Source organism: Sapajus apella, unplaced genomic scaffold, assembly GCF_009761245.1.
Source record: "Sapajus apella isolate SASKATOON/1434 unplaced genomic scaffold, GSC_monkey_1.0 scaffold42, whole genome shotgun sequence".
Classification (NCBI taxonomy): domain Eukaryota; kingdom Metazoa; phylum Chordata; class Mammalia; order Primates; family Cebidae; genus Sapajus; species Sapajus apella.
In genome coordinates, this window is record NW_022436982.1 from 18,029,101 (window position 1) to 18,055,998 (window position 26,898).

General features: G+C 40.4%; 1 protein-coding gene, 1 non-coding gene and 1 pseudogene across 8 annotated transcripts in view; 1 reads left to right on the forward strand and 2 right to left on the reverse strand.

The window, feature by feature from the left end:
* The window catches only part of CCDC171 (coiled-coil domain containing 171), a 394,070-nt gene extending 383,577 nt beyond the window's left edge, over positions 1–10,493 (reverse strand). For 4 of the 6 annotated variants that reach the window (XM_032300135.1, XM_032300140.1, XM_032300138.1 and 1 more), the window contains exons 1-2: positions 9,654–9,969; positions 1,907–2,062 (exon numbers count right to left, since the gene is read on the reverse strand). In XM_032300135.1, the coding sequence (XP_032156026.1) occupies positions 1,907–1,950 (44 nt within the window). In that variant the 5' untranslated portion in view covers positions 1,951–2,062; positions 9,654–9,969. Of the gene's footprint in view, positions 1–1,906; positions 2,063–9,653; positions 9,971–10,395 lie in introns of those variants that run through there. The other 2 variants (XM_032300136.1, XM_032300142.1) reach the window with 2 other exon arrangements.
* A 1,175-nt stretch (positions 10,494–11,668) lies between these two features.
* On the forward strand, positions 11,669–19,501 carry LOC116566066 (annotated as a pseudogene). Its single transcript, XR_004275711.1, has 2 exons — positions 11,669–11,759; positions 18,589–19,501. The product of XR_004275711.1 is annotated as a complement component 1 Q subcomponent-binding protein, mitochondrial pseudogene (transcript).
* A 1,078-nt stretch (positions 19,502–20,579) lies between these two features.
* Positions 20,580–20,682, reverse strand: LOC116566186. Its single transcript, XR_004275784.1, has one exon. It is a non-coding gene; the product is annotated as a U6 spliceosomal RNA (small nuclear RNA).
* Between the last annotated feature and the right edge of the window lie 6,216 nt (positions 20,683–26,898).

Genomic DNA, 26,898 nt, shown 5'->3' on the forward strand with positions numbered 1-26,898 from the left:
ACATATGTCAACAAAAAGACATATGCAAATATGCATAGTAGCATATTTGGGTACTCATGGTATCCAAAAAGTACAAATAACTCGAATGTCTGTCAACTGGTAAATGGGCATAATTGGCAACATAACAAGACCCCACCTCAGAAAAGTTAAAAATTATGATGCATTGATGTGGTAAGACATTTCTTCAAATTTGAAAAAGCAGGATACTAAATAAGGTGAAATGTTCTAACTTTTAAATATGTATTTATTTAATATTGATATTTTTAAAGTCTAGACAAATATTTACCAAAATGTTATTAGTAGTTAACTCTAAGTGCTAAGATTACAAATAGCTTCATTGTTTTGTCATTTGCATTTTCTAAATTTTCTAAAAACACATGTATTATTTGCATTAAAATATATACATGCATATATACATATATATGAAATCTATGTAAAATAGAATAGAGCAAGAAGGCCTGATGATCCTCTATTCAGCAGCTTCTGGACCATATTCCTCAGGTGGAGGCAGAGAACAAAATAATGAAGCCTCACTCACCCCTTACAACATTTGAAAAAAGAAAAGTCCTCTTTAAGATGAAATTTTAGCAAAGAAAAAAATTTATATTTTATTCATCCCCTATCTTGCTCCAGAAGGGGTTCAAGGTGGCTTCTGGCCGGGCGTGGTAGCTCATACCTGTACTCCTAGCACTCTGGGAGGCCAAGGCAAGTGGATCACTTGAGGTCAGGAGTTCAAGACCAGCCTGGCCAACATGATGAAACCCTGACTCTACTAAAAATAAAAAAATTAGCTGGGTGTGGTGGCAGGCGCCTGTAATCCCAGCTGCCCAGGAAGATAAAGCAGGAGAATCACTTGAACCCAGGAGATGGAGGTTGCAGTGAACCAAAATCATGCTACTACACTCCAACCTGGGCAACAGAGCAAGACTCTGTCTCAAAAAAAGGGGTCGGGGAGTTATCTTCAAAAGCTAAGTGGAAAACCTTTGTATAGCAAATTTATGGGTAAAGTACATGTTAGTCACGGTACTTGTCCCACCATGAAAGAAAATCAAAAGCTATAATGTTTTAGATATTTCCTTCTCAAACTAAACATGAGGAAGGGCTATCTTCACCCCACCCCCGTGATGATTTTGTAAAATTAATGCATTATTTTTAAAGAAATTTTAAAAACAGAATACAACCCCAAATGTTTTATTTTTAGATTCAGCAGACAGAATATTATTCTGTTACATGACTATAAAAGTTTCTAAACATTTACTTTTAATTTCAGTACTTACTTCTTTGTAAAGCACACTTAGGAGAGAGTGGCACTGCCCTAAGTGGTCCAGTTTCATATTTAGACTCCACCCACCAAAGGTGAATGAACTAAAGGTAGGCGCCACACCCAAAGGCAGAAATCGATGGTACAAAAAAGATGAGTAACAGCAATTAGGTGTTGTTTCTTGGACGGTAAACTGAGAGATACCAAGTAACGAAGCAAAACAGCAACAGAAGCTAGGAATAAACGAATGCTTATACAGTAACCCCGAATTAAGCTGGGGCAATGAAGAAAGGAATTAAAGCCACAGAGGTTAAGGAAAACAAAACAGAAATATAAATAAAAAATATGAGGGAAAGATTTAGAGTAGTGGAAAAGAACAAGTAAGTCTCTAGTAACAGAAAGAAATTCAGACACGTGGACTTTTGTGGTCCAAATTAATAGAGAAGCACAAAAACCCCATAAAGTCTCCAGATTCAGTTCCAATTCCTGTGAGGCTTCATTCATGCTCCTTCAGTCCCACAAAATTTCTACTCCCCTTAACATACCCATTGGAATTCTTACAATTAGCTCTACCAACGACTGACTGCTCCCTGTTCCTTGCAACTGAAAGTGTTCTTCAACTACAAGAAGGGACTAGAGGCTTACCTTTGGGTGTCACCAGTGCCATTACTTGAAGCATTCAAATTCATGATGTTTTCCAACTCTTTCAAAATGTCCCACTGTTTCTTAATGACATATTTCTTTCTTGATGATTAAAATTGCCTAAGATGTCTGTGGCTTACAGGTTAGATGATCTGAGGTCTGTTAAAATAGTAAATGATACAACAGCAGTTTGAGTCCTGATATTATTGGAGTTTTCTTGTTCTTTGACTTAATTGTATAATTATTGTATAACACACATGTAATACTGTATTCCAAAAAGCTATAATGTTTTAGCTATTTCTTTCAAAAAGGATTGGAAGCCAGAATCATGGTATGTACCTGTAGTCCCAGCTATTCAGTAGGTTGAGGCAACAGGATTGCTTGAGCCCAAGGTTCAGGGCCAACCTGGGCAACATAGTGAGTCTATCCCTAAAAAAATTTTTGTCTAATCATAATTTTAAAATAAAATAAAGTATTGGAAACAAAAATGACAAAAATGTTAAAAAGATGTTCCCTATTATAAGAACAAAGTAATGATGAAACTATTCAATTATTTTCTCAAATGAAAAATTATCAAAATAGTGAAAAATTATTCCTGAAAATGTAAAAAGAATACGTAGTGCCTATCTCTAGGGCACAGAATTCAGTTTCAAAGAAAGTGAAGTCCAGGGACATTTTTGGTCCCCAAAGCCTTTTTCATAAATGAGACATCAAAGATGCCAAGGTACTCCCAACCAAAAGATCCCATGATAATTTTCAAAGGCCTTCTCCCAAGCAATCAAAGAAGAAGAAGGGAAGTACAGAGTATCTGTCACTTACTCTGATCTATTTTTTGGAAACTTCTTCTAAGGGAGATATTCCAAATTACACAGAGCCAAAGTAAGTTACTTTACCACAGTGTTAGAAGTCTCTGGGTAAACATTTTAAACAGAGAAATAACAATAATAAAGTCCAAATAGACACAAATATAAATATGCCAAAAGGGCCTCCTGGTATCCCCAGAAGTCCAGTATCCTAAGAAAAACCGTAAGTTTTGGACTCAGAAAGATCTCAATTAGGATTCTAATAAATATCTTATAAGTATGTGGCCTTTGGGCAAGTTACTTAAAACTCTTTGAGCCTGTGTCCTCAACAATATAAAGGGAATAACTATCTCAATCTCATATGTTTAAAATTTAATAATATATACAGAACATATTCAGTGCCTGGCCACCACCCACTTATATTACTAAACACAGAACTATCTGAAAAAAAAGAATGATCCCTGATAAAGGAAGGGAGTGAGGGATGCTTGGGGTGATTTGGTCTAGGGGAAAGATGTAATAAATAATTGTTTAGTGAAATTGTAGGTGTATGGAGCTATCTAGACCTCAGGGAGGTCACCAAAAGAAAACAAACTCAAATAAGCAGACTGAGATGGAGACTGTACCCCAGTGCTGAGAACTGACAAACAACTCCTACATATACATACAAAGGATCTTTACAACAGTGTTTCACGTGGCTGATTAAACAGTCCGACCTAGGACAGAGGTTGGAATTTTGGCTAAGATGACATGGGAATGGGGAGATCTCATCTCTCCAGGGACCTGAAAGACTAGGTTGGAAACAGTGGCAGACAAATGAATACCACTGTCATTCATCTACTGAGCACCTACTACAGTGTCAAGCATAGTACTTGTTATTTTATATATAGAATTGTGATCATTACAACACTGCAATGTAAGAATTATCCCATTTTCTACCAAGAAAACTAAGACTGAGATTAGAAGTAACTTGAAAAAGTCACACAGTTACAGAACCAAGATTCCAACTCATAAATCTCTGACTCTAAAGCCCAAGTTCTTTCTATGAGGCCCCTGGTGACACATTAAGCTGAACTATAAGTCATCTTACCTGAGATTTATTATTCTTACTTTATAAGAAAACTCAAGAGAGATCCAAGATGGCTGATCACTAGCAGCTTGGGATTGTAGCTCCCACTGAAAGTGCAGAGAACGAGAGGATGCCACACTTTCAGATCAATTTTTGTTGCTCACGCACCAGGAGATTCCCAGCGGAGGAGCCCCACGGGTCGCCAGCGGAACTCTTGAGGCCGGTGAGGCGGTTTTGCCACTGCCTTGGTGCGGCAGTTCTCAGTGCAGAGTCAGAAAAGCGCCATCAATCCTAAAGCCACTGTTTTGGCCGGCACAGTGGGTTGCTCAGATTTTAGCGCCAGGAATCAACAAGTTGGACGTCCATTCAGAAACCCAACTATAAAGACGGTAATTATAAAGACCACAGATGGATAAATTAATAACGAAGGGAAGAAACCAGCCTAAAAAGGCTGAGAATACCCAAAATCAGAACGCTTCTCCCTCTATAGAGGATCACAGTTCCTCATCAGCAACGGAACAAGGGCTGATGGGGAAAGACTGTGTTCCATTAGCAGATGCAGGCTTTAAAAAGTAGATGATAAGAAACTTCTGGGAATTAAAAGAACTTGTTCTAACCCAATGCAAAGAGACTAAGAACTTTGAAAAAAGGCTTGACAAAATGTTAACAATAACACACAGTTTAGAGAGGAATATAAGTGAATTAATGGTTGAAAAACACAACACGAGAACTTCGCAAACGATGCACAAGTTTTAACAGCCGAATCGATCAAGCAGAAGAAAAGATATCAGAGGTCGAAGACCAACTTAATGAAATAAAACAAAAAGACAAGATTAGAGAAAAAAGGATAAAAAAGAACGAGCAAAGTCTCCAAGAAATATGGGACTATGTGAAAAGACCTAATCTACGTTTGATAGGTGTGCCTGAATGTGACGAAGAGAATCAATCCAAGCTGGAAAATACGCTTCAGGATATTATTCAGGAAAACTTTCCCAACCTAGCAAGGCAGGCCAATATTCAAGTCCAGGAAATACAGAGAACACCACAAAGATATTCCTCAAGAAGACCAACCTCAAGGCACATTATCGCCAGATTCACCAGGGTTGAAATGAAAGAGAAAATACTGAGGGCAGCCAGAGAGAAAGGTCAGGTTACCCATAAAGGGAAGCCTATCAGACTCACAGCAGATCTCTCAGCAGCAACCCTACAAGACAGAAGAGAGTGGGGACCAATATTCAACATCCTTAAAGAAAAGAACTTTCAACCCAGAACTTTACATCCAGCCAAACTAAGATTCATAAGCGAAAGAAAAATAAAATCTTTTGTGAACAAGCAAGCGCTCAAGAGATTTCATCACCACCAGGCCTGCTTTACAAGAGCTTCTGAAAGAACCACTACAAATAGAAAGGAACAACCAGTATCAGCCTTTCTAAAAAATACCAAAAAATAAAGAACATCAACATAATTAAGAACTTGCATCAACTAATGGGCAAAACAGCCAGCTAACATTAAATGGCAGTATCAAACTCACATATATTGTTATTAATTCTCAATTTAAATCGACTAAATCCCCCAATCCAAAGACACAGACAGGCAAAAAAAGCCAAGACCCATTGGTATGCTACATCCAGATCCATCTCACATGCAAGGATACACAAAGACTCAAAACAAAGGGATGGAGAAAAATTTACCAACCAAATGGAGAGCAAAAATAAATAAATAGAAAGCAGGAGTTGCAATTTTTGCTGATAAAATAGACTTTAAAGCAACAACGATCAAAAGAAACAAAGAAGGATATTACATAATAAAAGGATCAATGTAACAAGAAGAGCTAAAGATCCTAAATATATATGCACCCAATACAGGAATACCCAGATATATAAGACTTATAAAGAGACTTGGAAAGTTAACATCAATATCCAGGACTTGAACTCAGATCCGGAACAAGTAGACTTAATTAACATTTATAGAACTCTCCACTTTAAATACACAAAATATACACTCTTATCAGTACCACATCACACCTATTTATAGATTTAAATGAAATATTGGTTGGCTGCTTGTTAATTATTTTCTTCCCTCATTTTTTTTAATGTCTCTATTATTAAACACAATTACAGGCATACCCATTTTTAGACTGCATTCTAGCCTGGGCAATAAAGCAACACCCCTGTTCTCTTTCCCTCTTCCTCTTCCTCTTTCTTCTTCTCCTTCATTCTTTTTTCTTTCTTTTTTTTTATTCTCTTTCTTTCTTTCTTTCTTCCTCTAAAAAAAAAAAAAAAGAAAGAAAAAGAAAAAAGAAAACTCATCTGATTCAGAGCTCCTCAACTGTCTTGCCCAAAAGCCATTCAGCTATTAAGTGGAGGGCACTAGGGAGTCTCTATCAAGCTTTTCAGATACTGTCCCAAAATCTTGTCACCTTATCACCATGCTCCTGAAGGTCAGACCCCTGGAAAACTGCCTTCAGAATGAAAGAGTTAGAACCTGGAAGGAATGGACCCTTCTGTACTTAAAAGTAATGTCCAAGGCACAAAAGCAGGCACATGAAATGTTTCTGTTTTGTGGAAAAGCTTAAATACACACATATACATGCGGCACAACAGGCATAAACAGACCTCTATTTAACTCTTAGGAAAATAATTTCAGATAGTTAGGGCCTTAATCATGTTTTTATATATTGGGCAGAGAAGTGTCAGAAGAGGAAGTTACCAAACTTTAATAAAGTTGTTTCAATAAGGCTAATTTAAAGTGAATCATCATACTTCAGTGCATTATTTTGGCACCTAACATTTTCAAATATGAATGGTCCTCTAGAGAGAGAACATCTTCCATAGCTCAGGACCAAGTTTCATCTACTTCTAGCTCATTGATCTATAACCTATAGAATACAGCAAAGATGAAGGAATACCACTCCCATGATTACATGACATTATGTAAGACTTTTATATTAGCAGACTGAATGACAAACAATCTCCTACTGGCCTTAAAGAAACAAAGTGCCTTGCTGTAAAATGCCTATGGAAGAGGCCACAGCGCAAAGAATTGCAGACAGCATCTTGGACCTAAAGTGAAAAAAAGTTGAGTAACAGACAGGTAAGACAGGAAAATGGGTTCCCAGACCAGCTCTGCCTGTGTGTCTTTCATCAAGTCTTTTTTTGAATGTTTTTCATCTTCCTCGCTGATATCAGCTTCTGATCACATAGAGAACAAGGATTTACTTCTATGTTTGTTTTAGGAAGACTAAATCAATGATGGACCAAAGTTGATATGGTCAGTGGCTGAATTTGAACTATGATGGGACTCCCATGCAATCAAGCATGGCAGAGAAGGTTTAGTAAAATCTCCTTCCTCTTTCTCACCAGGTGAAAAGGCAAGGAATGATGAGGACAGTCAACTAGGTTTACAGTACAGTAATGAAAATCTCAATGGAATAGGAAGCTAAGTTAAAGAATTACAATGCCTTTAAATAGTATTCATTTCTAGCTTTACTTGAAACTTGCCTGTGAAACTCCACAAAGTTAAAATATACAATTTGGCGAAACTATGTGAGTAATTAAAAATTCCTTATGACATGCAATCAAAATCAGAATTTCTCTTCTTCAATATTTGTTTAACTCTAAATATTATTTTCCATTAGAAACTATCCAATTGATCATTACCTGTGAACCGACTGTATGGCACAAAGTCATTCCCTGCTGTCATCATTCCAACTGTCAGAAAAGTCCCTTCTCCAGGCATTGTGCTAAAAACTTTCTACATATTATCTCATTTCACTCTACACCAACCCGAAGGGGAAGATAATGTTAATATCCATACTTAAACCAGGGCTTAAAGATACTCAGTCACCTGCCCAAAGTCACATCTCTAGTGACAGGGTCAGGATTTACACTCAAGTTAGCTGACTCCAAAGCTCTGCTGTGGCCTTGCTATTGGCCCTGAAGACACTGTTCATCCCAGCCAGGGAGCATGTAAGGCCTCACTTTTCAGGGAATCATTTCTGGTCTTTGTTGGAGATTTCTTAAAAACATCATTTTTCTCCACATCCAAACTGACAAGTCATGGCCTTCTCAACAAAAGATTACTCAGACCTTCATTGGGTTCTCAATCCAGATAGCACCTTCACAGGTTTAGACCAAAACCAGGTCATCCAGCAGCAGTGATGGATAAAGAAAGGCAAAGTTCAAATTAGCTTTTTATGTTAATATATTAATAGATTAATCTTCTCTTGGTAGTGGAGTTGAACAAATCTCATCATTACTACTAAAATAGATGATGGGATGTTATGTATATCATTCATCAATGAGAAGCTTTTTTAAAAATAGATATAAGGGTAACTGAAGCCAAGGGATCAATGATCCTGCAATCCTGAGAGGAAGTATCAGCCCAAAAGGCAAATCTACTTTAGATTTCGGAGCCACTACTGGTACAAAATTTTTCTACCTCACATCTGAGTCCTTCAGTTGGTCCTCCCAAATGTACTAATCTTTCAGTGTGTCTTCACAGATCAGAGGAAAAACGAGGGATGGGTGGATGAAAAGATAGCAACTCCTATTGCTGAGCCACTTACTATATGCCAGATACTGAGATCAGTATTCCTGATCTCATTTAATCCAAACACCTCCATGAGATTATTATGCACATTTCACAGATGAGAAAACTGAGGCTTGGAGATGTTGAGTAATTTCTGTAAAAACATTCAGTTGGAAAATGAGAATTCAAATCCACATCTGGCTAAGTCCATCCTCTTTCACAATGCTGTCTGTCTTCATTAGTAACCACATCTATGTTGGAAGTGTCCCTCAGTATACTTACATAATCCACCTTGAAGAGGAAAGTTTGCTTCTTAGCCCAAAACAACGGGACTGAAACAATCAAAACGTTTTAGAATCAAATGAGACTCTAGAGACTAAGTCCATCCTCCTTATCTGACACATCAGGAACCTAATGCAGAGGAAGGTTAGGTGATTTGCCTGGGGGGACGCAGCTCAAAAATGGTTGAGCCAAGACTAATACAGAAACCTACAAACTAAGTCCTTCATCTTTCCTCATAGCAGGTTGCACTGCCTTTGTTTCCTCTGCATTTTATGTAAAACCATGTTCATCTCCTGCTCTACTATTGTTAAGAGTAGGCACTAGCTGTTAAATAAAACAAGTGACAAAAACATACGTTCTTTTCTCCAAGATTATGAAAACCATAAAACATCGGTATGTCATGTATTCAAAATAGCTAGATACCAACTCTTTCTAATAAATAAAGACGTATTTATTTTATACATAAAATACATACAACATATACATGAAATAAATATGTATTTTCCTAGGATCAATATCATAATAGAATTCAAAAAATTCAAAAAGTCGGCTCCACTTCTGCAGAAAATTTACAACTGAGGGAAAACGCACAGCTGACTCTCCTAAGTCTCTCAGAGTCCTGGAGGGTAGGCAGAAGCTGCAGGTGACAGTCTAGCACAACTCATTCTCGTTTACCAAACATCGGTAGAGTGTCTACTATGTGGCCCGCATTTAAAAAGGGGAGGGGGGCAGAAAGAAGTGGTCCATATCCTCGAGGGCGCTTACCGATTATCGGGAAGGAAAGCGTCCCGCAATTGTAACCCTAAGAAGCTCCAAGTCCCAGCCCTCTGCCTTCCCTCCGGTCCCTACCCGGCGCTCTGGTACAGCGGCAGCGATCTCTGGCTACGCCGCTCCACCGAGATCTTCCTCTAGGTGGGCGGGGAGACCCAGCACAGGGAGCTGGAGGCGTGCCCCAAGGGCAATAGGGACAGCTCCAGGGCCGCCCCAAACTCACTCAGGGGTCCCTACTGTCTCAACACCTCCCTCCCAAGTCGTCCGCCTCGAAGCCCCGACACGCTGCGGTTACCTCAGGGGCCTCGCGTGATCTACGCCGCACACCCAAGACCCCAGGGGCCGCTCCAAGTCTCAGGGGTAGAAGGCCCAGGCACCCCGCAGGGGTAAGAGCAAAAACTGTTGGAACACGACGGACTCTAGGACCCGAGAGGAGGGGGACAAAGAGCAAAGGAGGACAGGAGGGGACAGGCCCCCCGGGAGGTGAAGTTTACAACTGCCACTTCCGGAGCTGAAAACACTCGGGGCTCTCGCACACCTTCCCAGACTTTCAGAGGTCAGCCCAACTCAGGCTCCCCCCGCCCTTTTCCTCCCGCCGCCCGCAGCTCCGGGATACAGACGCCGAGAACGCTGGCTCGGATTGGAGGAGACCGCCCGCCAAGCAGCGCGCCTTCGGTGAGGGGAGAACAGGCGCATGCGCCCGTTGCTGAGGAGCGGCGGGCTCGCGACCGCGCGTGCTCCTGCCCCAGCAGCTCCCAGTACCCGCGCGAGGATGTCCTGTGCGCACGGGCGGCTGTGGCTTTTTAGCGCGAGGTGCCCGCTTTCCTGTCTCAGTCGCCAGAGCCGAGGGGAAATGCAGATTTCCAGCTTCTAACCCGTTTTCCCGGCCTGCTGAATAAAAACCTAAGAGGTCGGATCCCAGATCCTGCATTTTGAAACTGGTTCTGTCCATCTTTAGAGCCACAGCCACGGTGGGCTGTGCCGGGGCCTGGGGAGAAATTCTCTGGGCTCGGGTTCTGCCCAACTGCCTGGTTTACCTCTGTCTGGACAGCTGTCTGCCTGAACAGGGCTTCGTGTCCCCTCCTCCCGTCCCCATTGTATCCCAGCTTAGGGGGGCGAGCAGGTCGGAAGAATGCATTGATGCTGTTGCTGCGTCTTTCATTATCAACGTTACATAACCAGGCACATCGCAGAAAACGCCTCGGAGCCGTAGCGTGTGTGTTGCATATCTCTTTCCTCGCTTCTGATCTCTGTCACACACACGCACACACACGCTCTCCGTCCTGTTATTGATAATGCATACTTCGGTTTCTCCCGTTGGCTGCCTCACAATCTGCTGCCGCCTCAGGGAGATTGGAAAACCAAAGCCTCTTTTGTTCCTTAACTTTTGAAAGCCTATCCCCAGAGAACAATGCAAATTGGCGGGATTTGATTGAATATTTTTATCTTCGCCACCTACCTCCTCTGCACAAAAAGGTCGTTAATGCAAAACGAGCCTTGTTTTCTAAACTCGTTCCATGTTGATTGTCATCACCCTGAAACCAGGTGTAGAGACCGTCGTTCCTCCTCTCTCCCTTGGGAGAGCCAATGGTCATAAATGCAAACACGAGGTTAAAACCTCCTTGATTCTTGTAGCACTGAAACCTTAATTGGTTTAATTTTAGTCATTTAGATCTAAAACGGAGGCCAGTCCCTGATTGTTTTTACTAGAAACATAAAGAGGATGATTGCTCCAAAGGAAATAAAGGGAAAAAACAGCCCAGTCTAACGTTTAGAAATGAAATGGAAAATTACAATAGACTAATGAGATTAGAACTTTTATGTTATAAGCTTTAAATAATATTTTTTAATTTTCTTTTTTTTTCTTTTCTTTTTTTTTTTTTTTGAAACAGGGTGGTGCTCTGTTGCCCAGGCTGGAGTATAGTGGCACAATCAAGCCTCACTGCAGCCTCAACCTCCAGGGCTCAAGCCATCTTCCTGCCTCAGCCTCCTGAGTAGCTGGAGCTACTTAAAATTTTATGTGTTTTAACAAAATCACAAAAGTGAATATTGTATGGAAAGAATAAATGCTGTATAGTATATTGTATGTTTTTGAAATGAAAAATGGATGTGATGTGAAGACTTGCACTTTCATTTATTTGTTCATTCAGCATTTATATAATACAGACTATGTACCCAACATGGAGCTACGTGATAGAAATTACAGGGGAATGATGACATCAACCCTGAACACCCAGAAAGGATTCATAGAAAAAGAACTTTGAGTTTAGTCGGAGAAGATAAAGATTCATGAAGCTATCAAGAAACTAGATGGAAGACGTGGAAGCTGCAAACGCCAGCACAAGAACCAGCATGAGACATTTGAAAAGCTGGAAAAAGCTGTGTTTACAAAGAAGGAGGTGTGAGCAATGAGGCTAGAGAAATATGCAGAACCCAGATCACAGAAGAATTTCTACATCATACTTAGGAGTTTATCAAGCAATGAAGCTAATGAAGGGTCTTAAGCTGAAAAAATATAATAATTACACAATAAATCAGACCATTCGAAAATGCGCAGAGATTTTCCGTTTTTCTAGTAGATACAAGGTCAATTCTCTGTTGTCTTTTGTTTGCTTAACATGCTGCTACTACTTGAGAAAAGCTATATAAAGAGATGTTCTACCCTCTTTTCTTTTGGGCTCAACATCACATTTCTCCCTCGTCTTTCTACCAATCCTTTTGAGATATGATTAGATTCATTCATCCCCACCATTCTACCAACAGCTTGCAAAGTCAGTAATTACCTCGTTACCAAATCTCAGACTCCTTGACTTTGCTGACACAGGTTGCTCTTCAGATGTCTCTTCAACATAGGTGAGACTCTATACTCCACAGCTCTCCAACTGTCTGAACTTTCTGCTGCTGCTCAGGAAACCATTCTTCCCTTCCTGCCCCTCACTCAAAGTGATATTTTCTCAGTTTCTGCCCTCATCCTTCCCATCATTTGTACCAGATAAGCAGCCTCAGTGATGTCATCCATTCCGGCAAGTATGAACTCCATGTCCCCAATATTCAACTCTTTATATCCATCTCTGACCTCTCCTGAGCTCTAGTTTTGAATTTTTAACTCCTGTTTGAACAGTGACACTCTAATTTCTGGCAATACTTAATGTAATATAACTAAATTTTAATTATCTTTTTAATTTCTCATGGGAGTCTCTAAACTACTCTTCTACCTGTTTATAAAACTTCTGATCTCCTAGACACCCAGGTAAGAAAAACCCTACAAATTGTTTTTGCATCTTTCTCTCTCAAGCTTTCACTTCCTGCAAGCATGATTCCTACTTTTTCTCTAAACCTCCTGTCCCCTTTCTGTGCCTAGTTACTACTAAGTAGCTTCATTTGTCAGGTTCCTTATTGCTTCCTATTGAGACACTTGTAATCAGGACCTTTCTTGTGGTCCAATGCAAGTCACTCACCTTCTCCTTCTGTGCAAATTCTCAACATTTTTAGAAGTTGACCATTGACATCTAGGGCATTTTTAAACTGGCATATATAAGAGGAGAGGATCAAAATCTAGAAAATAATCAAAAGCAGGCCTAGGAACACATGTATCTTTATGACACTAGGGGAGTGTAATAAACTGTACATATGTGAGACTCAGTTTTAAAGGACCACATGAGCCACATCCTTTTGACCCTTCCGTAACCTCCCCAAGAAGGCTTAAACACCAGGTTCTTGATTATTATGCTTCCTTGGTATCAATTCGTAGAACGGAAAGACCTTGCCGTAATTGTTACTCTCAGTGGCTCTAGTCCTATGCTCCTTCTATATACTAAAATGGAAATAATCCTTCTAAAGCATAACTCTGATTATGTTACCATACTGATTAATTCTTTTGGTGGCTTCTCAATTGCTGCCTGGATAAAACCCAAACTTTCTACTGTCCATCAAGGGCCCTAACCCGCCTTTCTAGCCTTGCTTTCTCTGATCTCGCAATAAATCTTCCTTCTCATTCTTACATTGGCAATAGAAAACACAAAATGTTTGGGAATAAATATAATAAGAGGTAGGCATGAGCTTGTATTAAAAGTATTAAGATACATAGGTTAATATACAAGATTTAAGTCCAGATAACATTATTTTGTGTTTGTTTTTAAAATTTATATATGTATTTTTATTTTCAGAGACAGGGTTTCATTATGTTGCCCAGGCTGATCTCAAGTGATCTGCCCACCTCAGCCTCCCAAAGTGCTGGGATTATAGGCATGAACCACCACTCTCGGACAAATAACGTTATTAAACATATAATACGCGCCAAACACTATACTAAGCGGTTTCCCATTTGCTGTGGTTTGAATGTGTACCCCAAAAAGCAGGTATTGGAAACTTAGTTGTGAATGTCACAATGCTGGGAGGTAGAGCCTAATGAGAGGTGATTAGGACAGGCGGGCTTTGCCCTCATTAATAGATTAATGCTGCTATCTCACGAGTGGGTTTGGTTACAAAGGAGCAAGTTTCTTATAAAAGGGGTGAGTCCTCCCCCGTCTCTCTCTCATTCTCTCTCTCTCCATCCCCACAACACACACACACACACACACACACACCCTGTCTTTGCCCTTCTGCCATGGGATGATGCAGCAAGAAGACATTCATCAGATGTGGACCCCCCGTCTTGGACTTCCCATCCTCTAGACGTGTACAGTACATTTCTGTTCATTATAAGTCATCCAGTTTTGGGAATTCTGTTATAGCAACACAGCATGGACTAAGACAACATTAATTTTTTTCAAAAAATGCAAATATCTTTATCATTTGCTCTAATAATACATGGTCAGATAAAAAAAAACTGGGGCAGCCAGGCACTATGGCTCATGCCTGCAATCCTAGCTGTTTGGAAGGCTGAGGTGGGAGGATAGCTTGAGGCCAGAAGTTTAAGACCAGCCTGGGCAGCATAGCAAGACCCCATCTCTACAGAAAATTTAAAAATTAGCCAGGCATGGTGGTGCACACCTGCAGTCCTACCTACTCAAGAGGCTCACAAGGAAGATCACTTGAGGCCAGGTATTTGAGGCTGTAGTGAGCTGTGATAATGCCACTGCACTCCAGTCTTGGTAGCAGAGGAAGACTATCTCTAAAACAAAACAGAATAAATAATAATTACATAACAGTAAAAATCACCACCAATGTTCCAAAATATACAAAGAACTCTCAAAATTCAGCAATTAGAAAACAACCCAATTAAAACACGGGCCAGACTTTAATAGATACCTCACCAAAAAAGATATACAGGGCCAGGTGTGGCGACTCACACCTATAATCCCAGCACTTAGAAGTCTGAGGCAGGAAGGTTGCTTGAAGCCAGAAGTTTGAAACCAGCCTGAGCACCATACTGAGACTTCATCTGAACAAAAAATTTTAAAATTCACTGAGCATGATGGTGCATGCCTGTAGTGCCAGCTACTTGGGAGGCTGAGGTAGGAGGATTGCTTGAGCCTAGGAGATTGAAGCTGCAGTGAGCCATAATCAGGCCATTGCATTCCAGGCTGAGCAGCAGAGTGGGACCCTCTCTCAAAAAAAAAAAAGATATGAAAATAAGCTGCATATCACATGATCACATGTAATTAGGGAAATGTAAATTAAAATAACAATGAGATGTTACCACACCCCTATTTAAATGGCCAAAATCCAAAACTCTGACAACACCAAATGCTGACAAAGATGTGGGGCAACAGGAACCCTCATTCATTACAGATGAGTACGCAAAACGGTATAATCACTTTGGAAACAAGTTGGGCAATTTCTGACAAAACTAAACATACGCTTACCATATGATCCAGAAATCACATTCATTAGCATTTACCCAAAAGAGTAGAAAACATATCCATACAAAAACCTGCACATAAATGTTTACAGCAGCCTTATTTATAACTGACAACTTGGCAGTAACCAAGATGCCCTTTAGTAGGTGAGTGGATAAATAAACTGTGATACATCTAGCCAACAGAATTCTATTGAGCACTAAAAAGAAAGGAGCTATCAAGCCATGAGAAGACACATGGAGAAGCCTGGGCATGGTGGCTCACGCCTGTAATCCCAGCACTTTGGGAAGCTGAGGTGGACAGATCATCTGAGGCCAGGAGTTCAAGACCAGCCTGGCCAACATGGTGAAACCCCATGTCTCCTAAAAGTACAAAAAATTAGCTGAGCATGGTGGTGTGTGCCTATAGTCCCAGCTACTCAGGAGTCTGAGCCATGAGAATTGCTTGAACACAGAAGGTCAAGGCTGCAGTGAGCTAAGATTGCACCACTGCACTCCAACCTGAGTGACAGAGTGAGAACTTGTCTAAAAAAAAAAAGAAAAGACATGAAAGACATGGAGGAAAGTTAACTAGTTAAGTGTGTATTAAGCAAGTCAGAAAAGCCTACATACTGTATAATTCCACCTATAGGCATATCTCATTTTATTGCACTTCACTTTAAAGATACTACTTTTTTTTTTACAAAGCGGAGGTTTGTGGTAACCCTGTATCGAACATGACTATCAGTGTCATTTTTCCAACAGCCTGTGCTCACTTCTTGTCTCTGTGTCACATTTTGGTAATTTTCCTAATATTTCCATTTTTCTATTACAATTATATATATTAATGGTAATTTTGTGATCAGTGATCTTCAATGTTACTATCGTATTTGTTTTGAGGTACCATAAATTACGCTCATATAAGACAGAAATCTTAATCAATAAATGGCATATGTGTTCTGACTGCTCTACTAGCCAGCCATTCCCCATCCTCTCCTCATACCTCCCTAGTCCCTGAGACATAACAATATTGAACTCAGGCCAATTAGTAGCCCTACAATGACTTCTAATTCTAAGTGTTAAAGTGAAAGAAAGACTCATACCTTCCCACTTTAAATCAAAAGCTAGAAATGATTAAGCTTAGTGAGGAAGGCATGTCAAAATCCAAGACAGGCTGAAAGCTAGGACTATTGTGTCAAATGGTAGCCAAGATGTTAATGCAAAGGAAAAGTTCTTGAAGGAAATTAGAACCACCACCAGGTGTGGTGGCTCAAGCCTGTAATCCCAGCACTTTGGGAGGGTAAGGCAGGAAAACGCCAGCACTTTGGGAGGCTAAGATGGGAGGCAAGGAGTTTGAGTCTAGCCTGTGTGACAGGGTTGAGACTCCATCTCAAAAATAAATAAATAAATAACTAAAACTGCTACTCCAGTGAACACACAAATTATAAGAACATGGAACAGCCTTATTACTGATACGAAGAAAGTTATAGTGTGTAGGTAGAAGATCAAACCAGCAACATTCCCTGAATTAGGCCGAAGCTTAATTCAGAGTAAGACCCTAACTCTTAAATTCTGTGAAGGCTGAGAGAGGTGAAGAAGCTGCAGAAGAAAAGATGGAAGCTAGCAGATGGGTTCATGAGTTTTAAAAAAGAAGTTTTCTTTGTAACATACCAGTGCAAGGTAAAGCAACAGTGCTGATGTAGAAGCTGCAACAAGCTATCCAGAAGATCTAGCTAAAATCATTGATGAAGATGACTATACTAAACATCAGATTTCTAACGTACAGAAAACAGCCTTCTATCGGAAGATGATTCCTACAGAGGTGAAGTGAATGCCTGGCTTCAGAGCTTCCAAGAACAGGCTGACTCTTGTTTGGGACCGCCGCAGGTGGTCATTTAAGATTTACGATAAAGCCAGTGCTTATTTACCATTCCAAAAATCCTAGCACCTTGAAAAATTATGCTAATCTATTCTGCCTGTGCTTTATTAATGAAACAACAAAGCTTGGATGACAGTATATCTCTTTATGGCATGTTTACAGAGTATTTTAAGCCTACTGTAGAGACCTACTGCTCAGAAAACAAAATTACTTTCAAAATATTATTGTTCATTGACAGTGCACTTGGTCAACCAAGAGCTCTGATGATTACGTACCAGGAGATTGATATTGTTTTCATGCCTGCTAACACAGCATCCATTCTGCATGAGTCAATGAAGACTTTTGACTTTCAAGTTTTATTATTTAAGAACTATATTTCAGCCAGGAGCAGTAGCTCATGCCTGTAATCCCAACACTTTCGGGGGCCGAGGTGGGTGGATCACTTGAGGTCAGGAGTTTGAGACCAGCCTGGCCAACATGGTGAAACCCCATCTCTACCAAATATACAAAAATAAGCTGGGCGTGGTGGTGCATTGCTTATAATCCCAGCTATTCAGAAGGCTGATGCAGGAGAATCGCTTGAACCTGGGACGCAGAGGTTGCAGTGAGCTCAGGTTGTGTCACTGTACTCCAGCCTGGTAAACAGAGCAAGACTCCATCTCAAAAAAAAAAAAACAGAAAGAAATTTCATAAGACTGTGCTGCAATATATAGTGATTCTTCTTCTAATGGATCTAGGCAAAGTAAATTGAAAACTTTCTGGGAAAAATTTACCATTCTAGATGCCAGGGAAGAGATCAAAATGTCAGCTTTTTTTTTTTTTTTTTTTTTTTAAGAGATAAGGTCTTGGGGCAGAGGTGGACAGATCACTTGAAGTCAAGAGTTCAAGACCAGCCTACCCAACATGGTGAAAAAGTCTCTACTAAACATACAAAAATTAGCGTGGCGTGATGGCACATGCCTGTAGTCCCAGTGACTTGGGAGGCTGAGGCAGGAGAATGGTTTGATCCTGGGAGGTGGAGGTTGCAGTGAGCCAAGATTGTACCATTGCACTCCAGCCTGGGCAACAGAGTGAGACAGCTCTGTCTCAAAAAAAAAAAAAAAAAAAGAGAGAGAGAGAGAGAGAGTGGCCCAGGTTGAAGTGCAGTGGCCCAGGTTGATGTGCAGTGGCATGATCATGGCTCACTACAGCCTAAAACTCCTGGACTCAAGCAATTCTCCTTCCTCAGCCTCCCCAGTCGCTAGGATTGCAGGAACACACCACACTACCACACCTGGCTAATTGTTTTTTAATATTTTTAGAGACAAACTCTCATATATTGCCCAGACTGGTCTCAAACTCCTGGGCTCAAGTGATCCTCCCATCTCAGCGTACCGAAATGCTGAGATTACAGGCATGAGTCACTGCACCCAGCTAAAATGTCAACATTAACAGAAGTTTGAAAAAAGTTGATACCAACCCTCATAGATGACTTTCAGAGGTTTAATTCTTCAGTTGAGAATTAATTCTTTAATTTCTACTGCAGAGGTGGTAGAAACAGCAAGGGGACTATAATTAGAAGTGATGCCTGAGCGCCGGGCCTCCTGTGGCCTCATGGGCCCTGCGCGTGTGGCTGTGGCTGCAGCGCGCAGCACACCAAAGGAGATAAAGCTTTTGTTGATTTCCTGAGTGATGAAATTAAGGAAGAAAGAAAAATCCAGAGGCATAAAACCCTCCCTAAGATGTCTGGAGGTTGGGAGCTGGAACTGAATGGGACAGAAGCTAAATTAGTGCGGAAAGTTGCCACGGGAAAAATCACTGTCACTTTCAACATTAACAACAGCATCCCACCAACATTTGATGGTGAGAAGGAAACCTCGCAAGGGCAGAAGGTTGAAGAACAGGAGCCTGAATTGACATCAACTCCTAATTTCATGGTTGAAGTTATAAAGAATGAAGGCAAGAAGGCCCTTGTGCTAGACTGTCATCCAGAAGATGAGATTGGACAAGAGGATCAGGCTGAGAGTGACATCTTCTCTATCAGGGAAGTTAGCTTTCAGTCCACAGCGACTCTGAATGGAAGGTTACTAATTATACACTCAACACAGAGTCCCTGAACTGGGCCTTATATGACCACCTAATGGATTTCCTTGTGGACCGAGGGCTAGACAATACTTTTGCAGATGAGTTGGTGGAGCTCAGCACAGCCCTGGAGCACCAGGGGTACACTACTTTTCTTGAAGACCTCAAAAGATTTGTCAAGAGCCAGTAGAGCAGACAGACACTGGAAGTCATAGTTTTATGGCAGGCTTTGGCCATTGAACAAATCCGACTCTGAAGCTAGACACATACTTTGAAATGATTATCATCCTAATATCGTGGGGAAAAAATACCAAATTTAAATGATATGTTTTACACTCTCATTTATTACCATTTTTTCTATACAAATCTATTATTTGTAGATTTTTGTATAACATAATAGACAATAAAATTGGTTTATCTCCTCAAAAAAAAAAAGTGATGCCTATAAGATGTGACTGAACTGTTTCAGTCTCGTCATAAAACTTAAACAAATGAGGAGTTTCTTCTTATGAATAAGCAAAGAAGGTGATTTCCTTTTTTTTTTATTTTATGTTAGGTTCTGGGATACATGTGCAGAACATACAGATTCATCACCTAGGTATTAAGCCCCACATGCATTAGCTATTTGTCCTGATGCGCTCCGTGCCCCCCAGCAGGTCCCAGTGTGTGTGTTTTCCCCTCCTTGTGTCCATGTGTTCTCGTTGTTCAGCTACCACTTATGAGTGGGAAAATGCAGTGTTTGGTTTTTGTTGCTATGTTAGTTTGCTGAGGATGATAGCTTCCAGCTTCAACCATGTCCCTGCAAAGGACATGAACTCATTCCTTTTTACGGCTGCATAGCATTCCATAGTGTATATGTACCACGCTTTTTAAATTCAGTCTATTATTGATGGGTATTAGGGTTGATTCCATGTCTTCGCTTTTGTGAATCGTGCTGCAATAAACATACATGTGCATGTATCTTTATAATAGAATGATTTATATTCCTTGGGGTATATACCCAGCAATGGCACTACTCAGCCAAAAGGAATTTCTGGTTCTAGATCCTTGAGGAATTACCACACTGCCTTCCACAGTGGTAGAACTAATTTACATTCCCACCAACAATGTAATAGCATTCCTATTTCTCCACAGCCTTGCCAGCATTTGTTGTTTCTTGGCCTTTTAATAATCGCCATTCTGACTGGTGTGAGATGGTATTTCATTGTGGTTTTGATGTGTATTTCTCTAATGATCAGTGATTTGAACTTTTTTTCATATGTTTGTTGACTACATAAAATGTCTTCTTTTGAGAAGTGTCTGTTCATGTTCTTTGCCCACTTTTTGATGACCACTTTTATTTTCTTGTAAATTTAAGTCTCTTGTAGATTCTGGATATTAGACCTTTGTCAGATGGGTAGATTGGAAAAATTTTCTCCCATTCTGTAGGTCGCCTATTTGCTCTGATGGTAATTTATTTTGCTGTGCAGAAGTGCTTTAGTTTAATTAGATCCCATTTGTCAAAAAATATGGAACACTTTACAAATTTGCTTATCATCCTTGCTCAGCGACCATGCTAATCTTATCTATATCGTTCCTGCTTTAGTATATGTGCTGCTGAAGCAAGCAGGAAACTGTTTTTTTGAGATGGAATCCGCTCCTGGTGAAGATGCTGTGAACATTGTCGAAATGACAAGAATTTAAAACTTATTTATTTTGTTTTTTGAGGTAGGGTCTCACATTGTTGCCCAGGCTGGAATGCAGTGGCATGATCATGGCTCACTGCAGCCTTGGCCTTCCAGGCTCAAGCAATCCTCCCACCTCAGCCTCTCATGTAGCTGGGACTATATATATGCACCACCACACCCAGCTAATTTTTGCGTTTTTTGTAGAGACAGAGTCTTGCTCTGTCACCCAGGCTGAAGTGCAATGGCATGCTCACAGCCCACTGCAGCCTCAACCTCTTGAGCTTCAGCAATCTTGCCACCTCATCCTCCTTAGTAGCTAGAACTGCAGGTGTGTGCCACTATATCCAGCTATATTTTTGTATTTTTTGTAAAGATGGGGTTTTACCACATTACCCAGGTTGATCTCGAACTCCCAGGCTCAAGCGATCCTCCTGCCCTAGTGTCCCAAAGTGCTGGGATTACAGGCATGAGCCACTTCCAGAGCCTTATTGCATACTTAATAGACTACAGAATAGTGTAAACATAACTTTTATATGCATTGGGAAATCCAAATATTTGTGTGACTTACTGTATTGCAATGTTTGGAGCTCAGCCTGCAAAGTCTCCAAGGTATACCTGTACGACATTCTGGAAAATTAAACTAGGAAGACAGTAAGAAGATCAGTCGTTGCCAAGAGTTGGTAGGGAAGGGGATGAATAGGCAGAGCAAAAACAATTTTTATGCCAGTGAAACTACTCCATATGCTACTATAATGGTAGATTATAATTTGTCTAAACCCGTGAATGTACAACACCAAGAGGGAAGCCTAATGTAAACTACAGACTTTGGGTAATTATGATTACGATGGTTCATGTATTGCAAAGAATGTACCACTCTGGCAGAAGATGCTGAAAATGGGGGAAGCTATGCATGTGGTGGGGAAGGGCGTATACAGGAAATCTCAGTGCTTTCTGTTTAATTCTGCTGTGAGCCTAAAACTGCTCTTAAACTCTTTTAAAAAATAAATAAAAATACATATGCATAAAAATGTGTAAAGTATTCTCAAAGTCCAACCTCTCTACCCCAGATCTAAAAACATTTAAGAATGTATTATATAGTAAATTTCTTTATAGACTTTTTTTTTTTTTTTTTTTTTGAGATGGAGTCTCACTCTGTCGCCAGGCTGGAAGAAAGTGGCACGATCTTGGCTCACTGGAACCTCTGCCTCCCAGGCTCAAGTGATTCTCCTGCCTCAGCCTCCCAAGTAGCTGGGACTATGGGTGCACACCACCATACCCAGCTAACTTTTGTATTTTTAGTAGAGACGGGGTTTCACAATGTTGGCCAGAATGGTTTCCACCTCTTGACCTCGTGATCCGCCCACCTCTGCCTACCAAAGTATTAGGATTACAGGCGTGAGCCACCTCGCGTGGCCTCTTTATAGACATTTTGATGTATAAATAAATACATAATTTTTGGCCAGACACAGATGTCTCACACTTATAATCCCAGCGCTTTGAGAAGCCGAGGTGGGTGGATCACTTGAGGCCAGGAGTTCAAGACCAGCCTGGCCAACATCAAGAAACCCTGTCTCTACTAAAAATACAAAAATTAGCTGAGTGTGTTGGTGCACACCTGTAATCCCAGTTACTCCAGAGGCCGAGGCACAACAATGGCTTGAACCTGGGAGGCAGAAGTTGCAGTGAGTCAAGATCACACCACTACACTCCAGTCTAGGTGACAAGAGCAAGACTCTGCCTCAAAACAAAAACAAAAACAAAAAAAACATACTTCTGTTTTTCACAGATGGGGGATGGTCTCACTATGTTACCTAAACTGGCCTGAAATGCCTGGCCTCAAGTGATTCTTCCATCTCAGTCTCCCAAGTAACCGGGACTACAGGCATGAGACACCGTACGAAGCTATATGTTTTAAATAATGAGGATTTATTTATTTATTGTTATATTTATTCACATGTACACACATACACATTAGTAGCAGACACTGTTAGTTGTTTATCCATTCCCTACCCCACGCTTGCTGATAAACCCTGACTTGTTTGTAGCAGTAATAGGTACAACTCCAGAAGATGCATGTTTGACTCATGACTACCGTTTCCTGCTATCAGCTACTGACTCTCCCAGGCTCTTTTGTACCTAGGGTTGGCTATGTGAACAGTTCTGAACAATAAAATGTAAGGGCACATTTACTGAGATAAGAATAAAAAGAGCCTTGATCCTGCTGACATATTTAGTTGCTGACCCTTTCCTGAACTGCCTACCACCTCTGATCTCCTTGTAGTAAGCAATAAAGGGCCCTAGAATTTAAGCCTGTGCTAGACGTGTTTTCTGTTACTTGAAGCCAGTGGCATGCTAGTAAACCAGCTCTGGGGGAGGAAAAAATTTCCCCTGATTTGTAGTCTTTGCTGACTTCCTTGATGAAAATGCTTTAAATACTCGCACTATGGCCAATTTTTAAACAAACAGCATGAAGTCTGACTGCAGTTGTGAAGAAATGAGCACGTGGCTCTCAAGAGCCCATATGAACCAGCTCTGGCACATCACTGCCTGAAGCCAAACAAATGGTAACATATGCATTGTAATTCTATACTTTTTCTTTACTTAGTAAGCATAGACATTTCTATGTCAATATGAAAAAAATGTACCTTTCTATGGTGGCATTATGATCTATTTTATAAATGCCTATAATTTATCCAGTCATTCAGATGTTTATTAACTGATTCCTTTTATTTAAAAAATAAAACACTGTCCATGTATATTTCATGTATTTGTCTTTTTAAAGTGATAGTAAAGAGCAGGCATGGTGGCTCATGCCTGTAATTCCATCACTTTAGGAAGCTGAGCAGGGGCGATCACTTGAGGCTAGAAGTTGAAGACTAGCCTGGGCAATATAGTGAAATCCCATCTCTACAAATAATATAAAAATTAACCCGGCATGGTAGCACATGTCTATAGTTCCAGCTATTTGGAAGGGTGAGTTGGGGGGATCACTGGAACCCAGAATGAGGCTGCAGTGAGCCATGATCGACCCACTGAACTACAGTGTAGGTGGCAGAGTGACACCCTGTCTCAAAAAAAAAAAAAAAAAAAAAAAGAAATGCTTTAAAACAATTCACTTGCTGTGCCCACCAATATCAAACTACTGTATAATATACTGTGCCCAATCCCAAACATATTCCTGACATTCACTGAAAGCATTTAGCCCAAGCTCTTAAACCTTACAAATAATTGGTTCTAATTTTCTATTTTGAGACACTGTTAAGGCTCAGTCAAAGTGGTACACTTTCTTAATGCAGTAAAATCTAATACACTTAACTTTGCTTAATCAACAGTTTTTAATCAATGAACTTTTTAGGAGTCGCTGTTTGACAACATATTTTAATTGCTTAAACATAAGACCAAGTTACCTTCCAAGAAGGTTGTATCAACTTAAACAAATAATAACATTGGGTGAAAGTGTCTACTTCCTTCTATACTCGATATTTAATCAGATAAATGTAAACTAAAAGGACAATAGAATAACGATATATCACTTTTTGCCTATCAGATTAGAATTTGATAGGGAAAAAGTGATATATCGTTATTCTATTGTCCTTTTACTTTACATTTATCTGATTATTAATGAAGTTTAGTAACATTTAGAAATGACACTTTTATGTAACTAGAAGCATGAAATCACCTCTACACCACCACTGCCATCGCAAATTAGAGATGATAATTGTGCTAAGCCTAAGACGTTAACTTATAACCTTACAATGAATAATTGAAATGCTCTAGCCAAGATTCTCTAGGTAAGGTAGCATCCTCTAAATAAGCCTATTGTTAAGAAATGAGCCTATTTATCATTACTCATTGCAGGTCTAAACAGAGTATAATTTGAAAGCGAAAATTAAGGAGTAGGAATGAGGACAATGGTGGAAGAAAGACATTAAAATCAGTGTGTATAACAATCTAATTACTCCAATATAAGTAGTGGTGTTCTTGCAAATTATAGGCAATAGGAAAGTGTTTCTCTTCCTACTTATGAGTTTAGACTAACATTCTCCAGTATTTATCCTCAAGTGATATAAATGTATATATTTCTAATCCAATGGTTACCTACTCAATAGACTTCCAAACAAAATTAAAAGGTGCAGTTATATCTGGTGGGAAGATCTGAAAAAGGTCCATATTTGCTATTGGCCCACGTGGGACTGCAATACAGGAATTCACCTCCCAAAGCTCACCTTAGACTTCCTTGTTGCTGCTCTGAGCTATTGTTCTTAAAGAAATGACCCAAATTTAGAGAACCATACTCCTGGAGAGGAGAATGTCCCCTATAATGAGACCAGCCCTGGTGGTTAGAAGGTGGGATTTCCTCTCCAAAAAAGGAAGCACTGTTACAGAAAGGAGGGGAGATCTAAGGACTGAAGAGAAAAGTTAAGAACCAAGTGAGTCTATAGTGGAGCCCTGGGCAGTGTGTAACTTCTTGAGAACCTTTGCTTCCAACCTTGCGAAAAGTCACATCTGGTCTATAGTTTCACATGTTATAAACTCCTCTTTAGAGCAACTAACAGCTTTATAGTTGGAGCCGTGGATGGGAGAGAGGGCCAATTTATGAAGCAAGCTAAGCCTGCCTCGTGTTACCTTCTTTTAGTCTATAGAAGCTCTTGTGGAGTTGTCGGCATTGATATAAGAGGACATCGCAGTTAGTGAGTTTTATTTAGTTGGTAACCAGCGCAACCAAAGAATGCAGAAGGATTTGAGGGACCACTGACAGAGAAGTGGTGGTCAACTTGGAAGCAACTCTGAGAAAAATTCCTCTCCTTTTAAAACACATACTTGGGCTGGGCACGGTGGCTCACATATGAAATCCTAGCACTTTAGGAGGCCAAGGAGGGCAGATCATTTGAGCCTAGGAGATTAAGACCAGCATGGCCAACATGGCAAAACCCCTGTCTCTACTAAAAATACAAACATTAGCTGGGTGTGGTGGTGCACACCTGTAGTCCCAGCTACTTGGGAGGCTGAAGCAGAACTGCTTGAGCCCTGGAGATGGAGGTTGCAGTGAGCAATGATTGTGCCACTGCATTACAGCCGGGGCGATGAAGCCAGATCCTCTCTTAAACCAACCAAAAAACACATATACTTGAGAAGATTGACCTTTAAAGTGGAATGAAAGTTTAATAGTCATATATGTGTGTGTGTTTTTCTGGATTTTCTTTTCTGTTCTGTTCAGTGGATCTACCTATATTGCAATACCACATTACTTTAACTGCTGTATCTTTGTAGTACTTTTAGTACCTTTTTTTTTGTTTGGGTTTGACCAGGATGGTCTCGATTTTTTTTTTTTTTTTTTGAGACAGGGTCTTGCTCTGTCACCCAGGCAGTAGTGCAGCAGCACAATCTCAGCTCACCACAGCCTCGACCTCCCTGGCCTAAGCTATCCTCCCACGTCAGCCTCCTGAGTATCTGGGACTACAGGCACAGACCCCCAAGCCCAGCTAATTTTTGCGTTTTTCAGGTAGAGACAGGGTTTCACCGTATTGCTGAGGCTGGTCTCAAACTCTTGGGCTCAAGCAATGTGCCTACCTCGGCCTCCCAAAGTGCTGACATTTCAAGCATGAGCTACCGCGCCCGGCTATAGTACAATTTTTAACTGCTAAATTATCTGTCCTTAAAATTTTTTTTTTTGAGACAGAGTTTCACTTTTGTTGCCCAGGCTGGAGTGCAGTGGTGCGATCTCAGCTCACTGTAAACTCCGCCTCCTAGGTTCAAGCAATCCTCCTGTCTCAGCCTCCCAAGTAGCTGGGATTACAGGCATGCACCACCACATCTGCTAATTTTTGTATTTTTAGTAGAGATGGGGTTTCACTATGTTGCCCAGGCTGGTTTCAAACTCGTGAGCTCAAGCGATCCAGTCACCTTGGCCTCCCAAAGTGCTGGAATTACAGGTGTAGTTAGCCACCGTGCCCAGCCTATAAAGTTCTCTTACAGTTCTCTTATAAATCAAAACTTTCTTTGAATTTACTGAAATAGCCACCAGTTCAACCAAAAAGTGATTTTTTTCAATTAAGAGAAAGATAGTAGACATAATTAGGCATGTGTGACATTCTCTGAACTTTAATTTCGTGTGGCCGGGTATGGTGGATTATGCCTGTAATCCCAACATTTT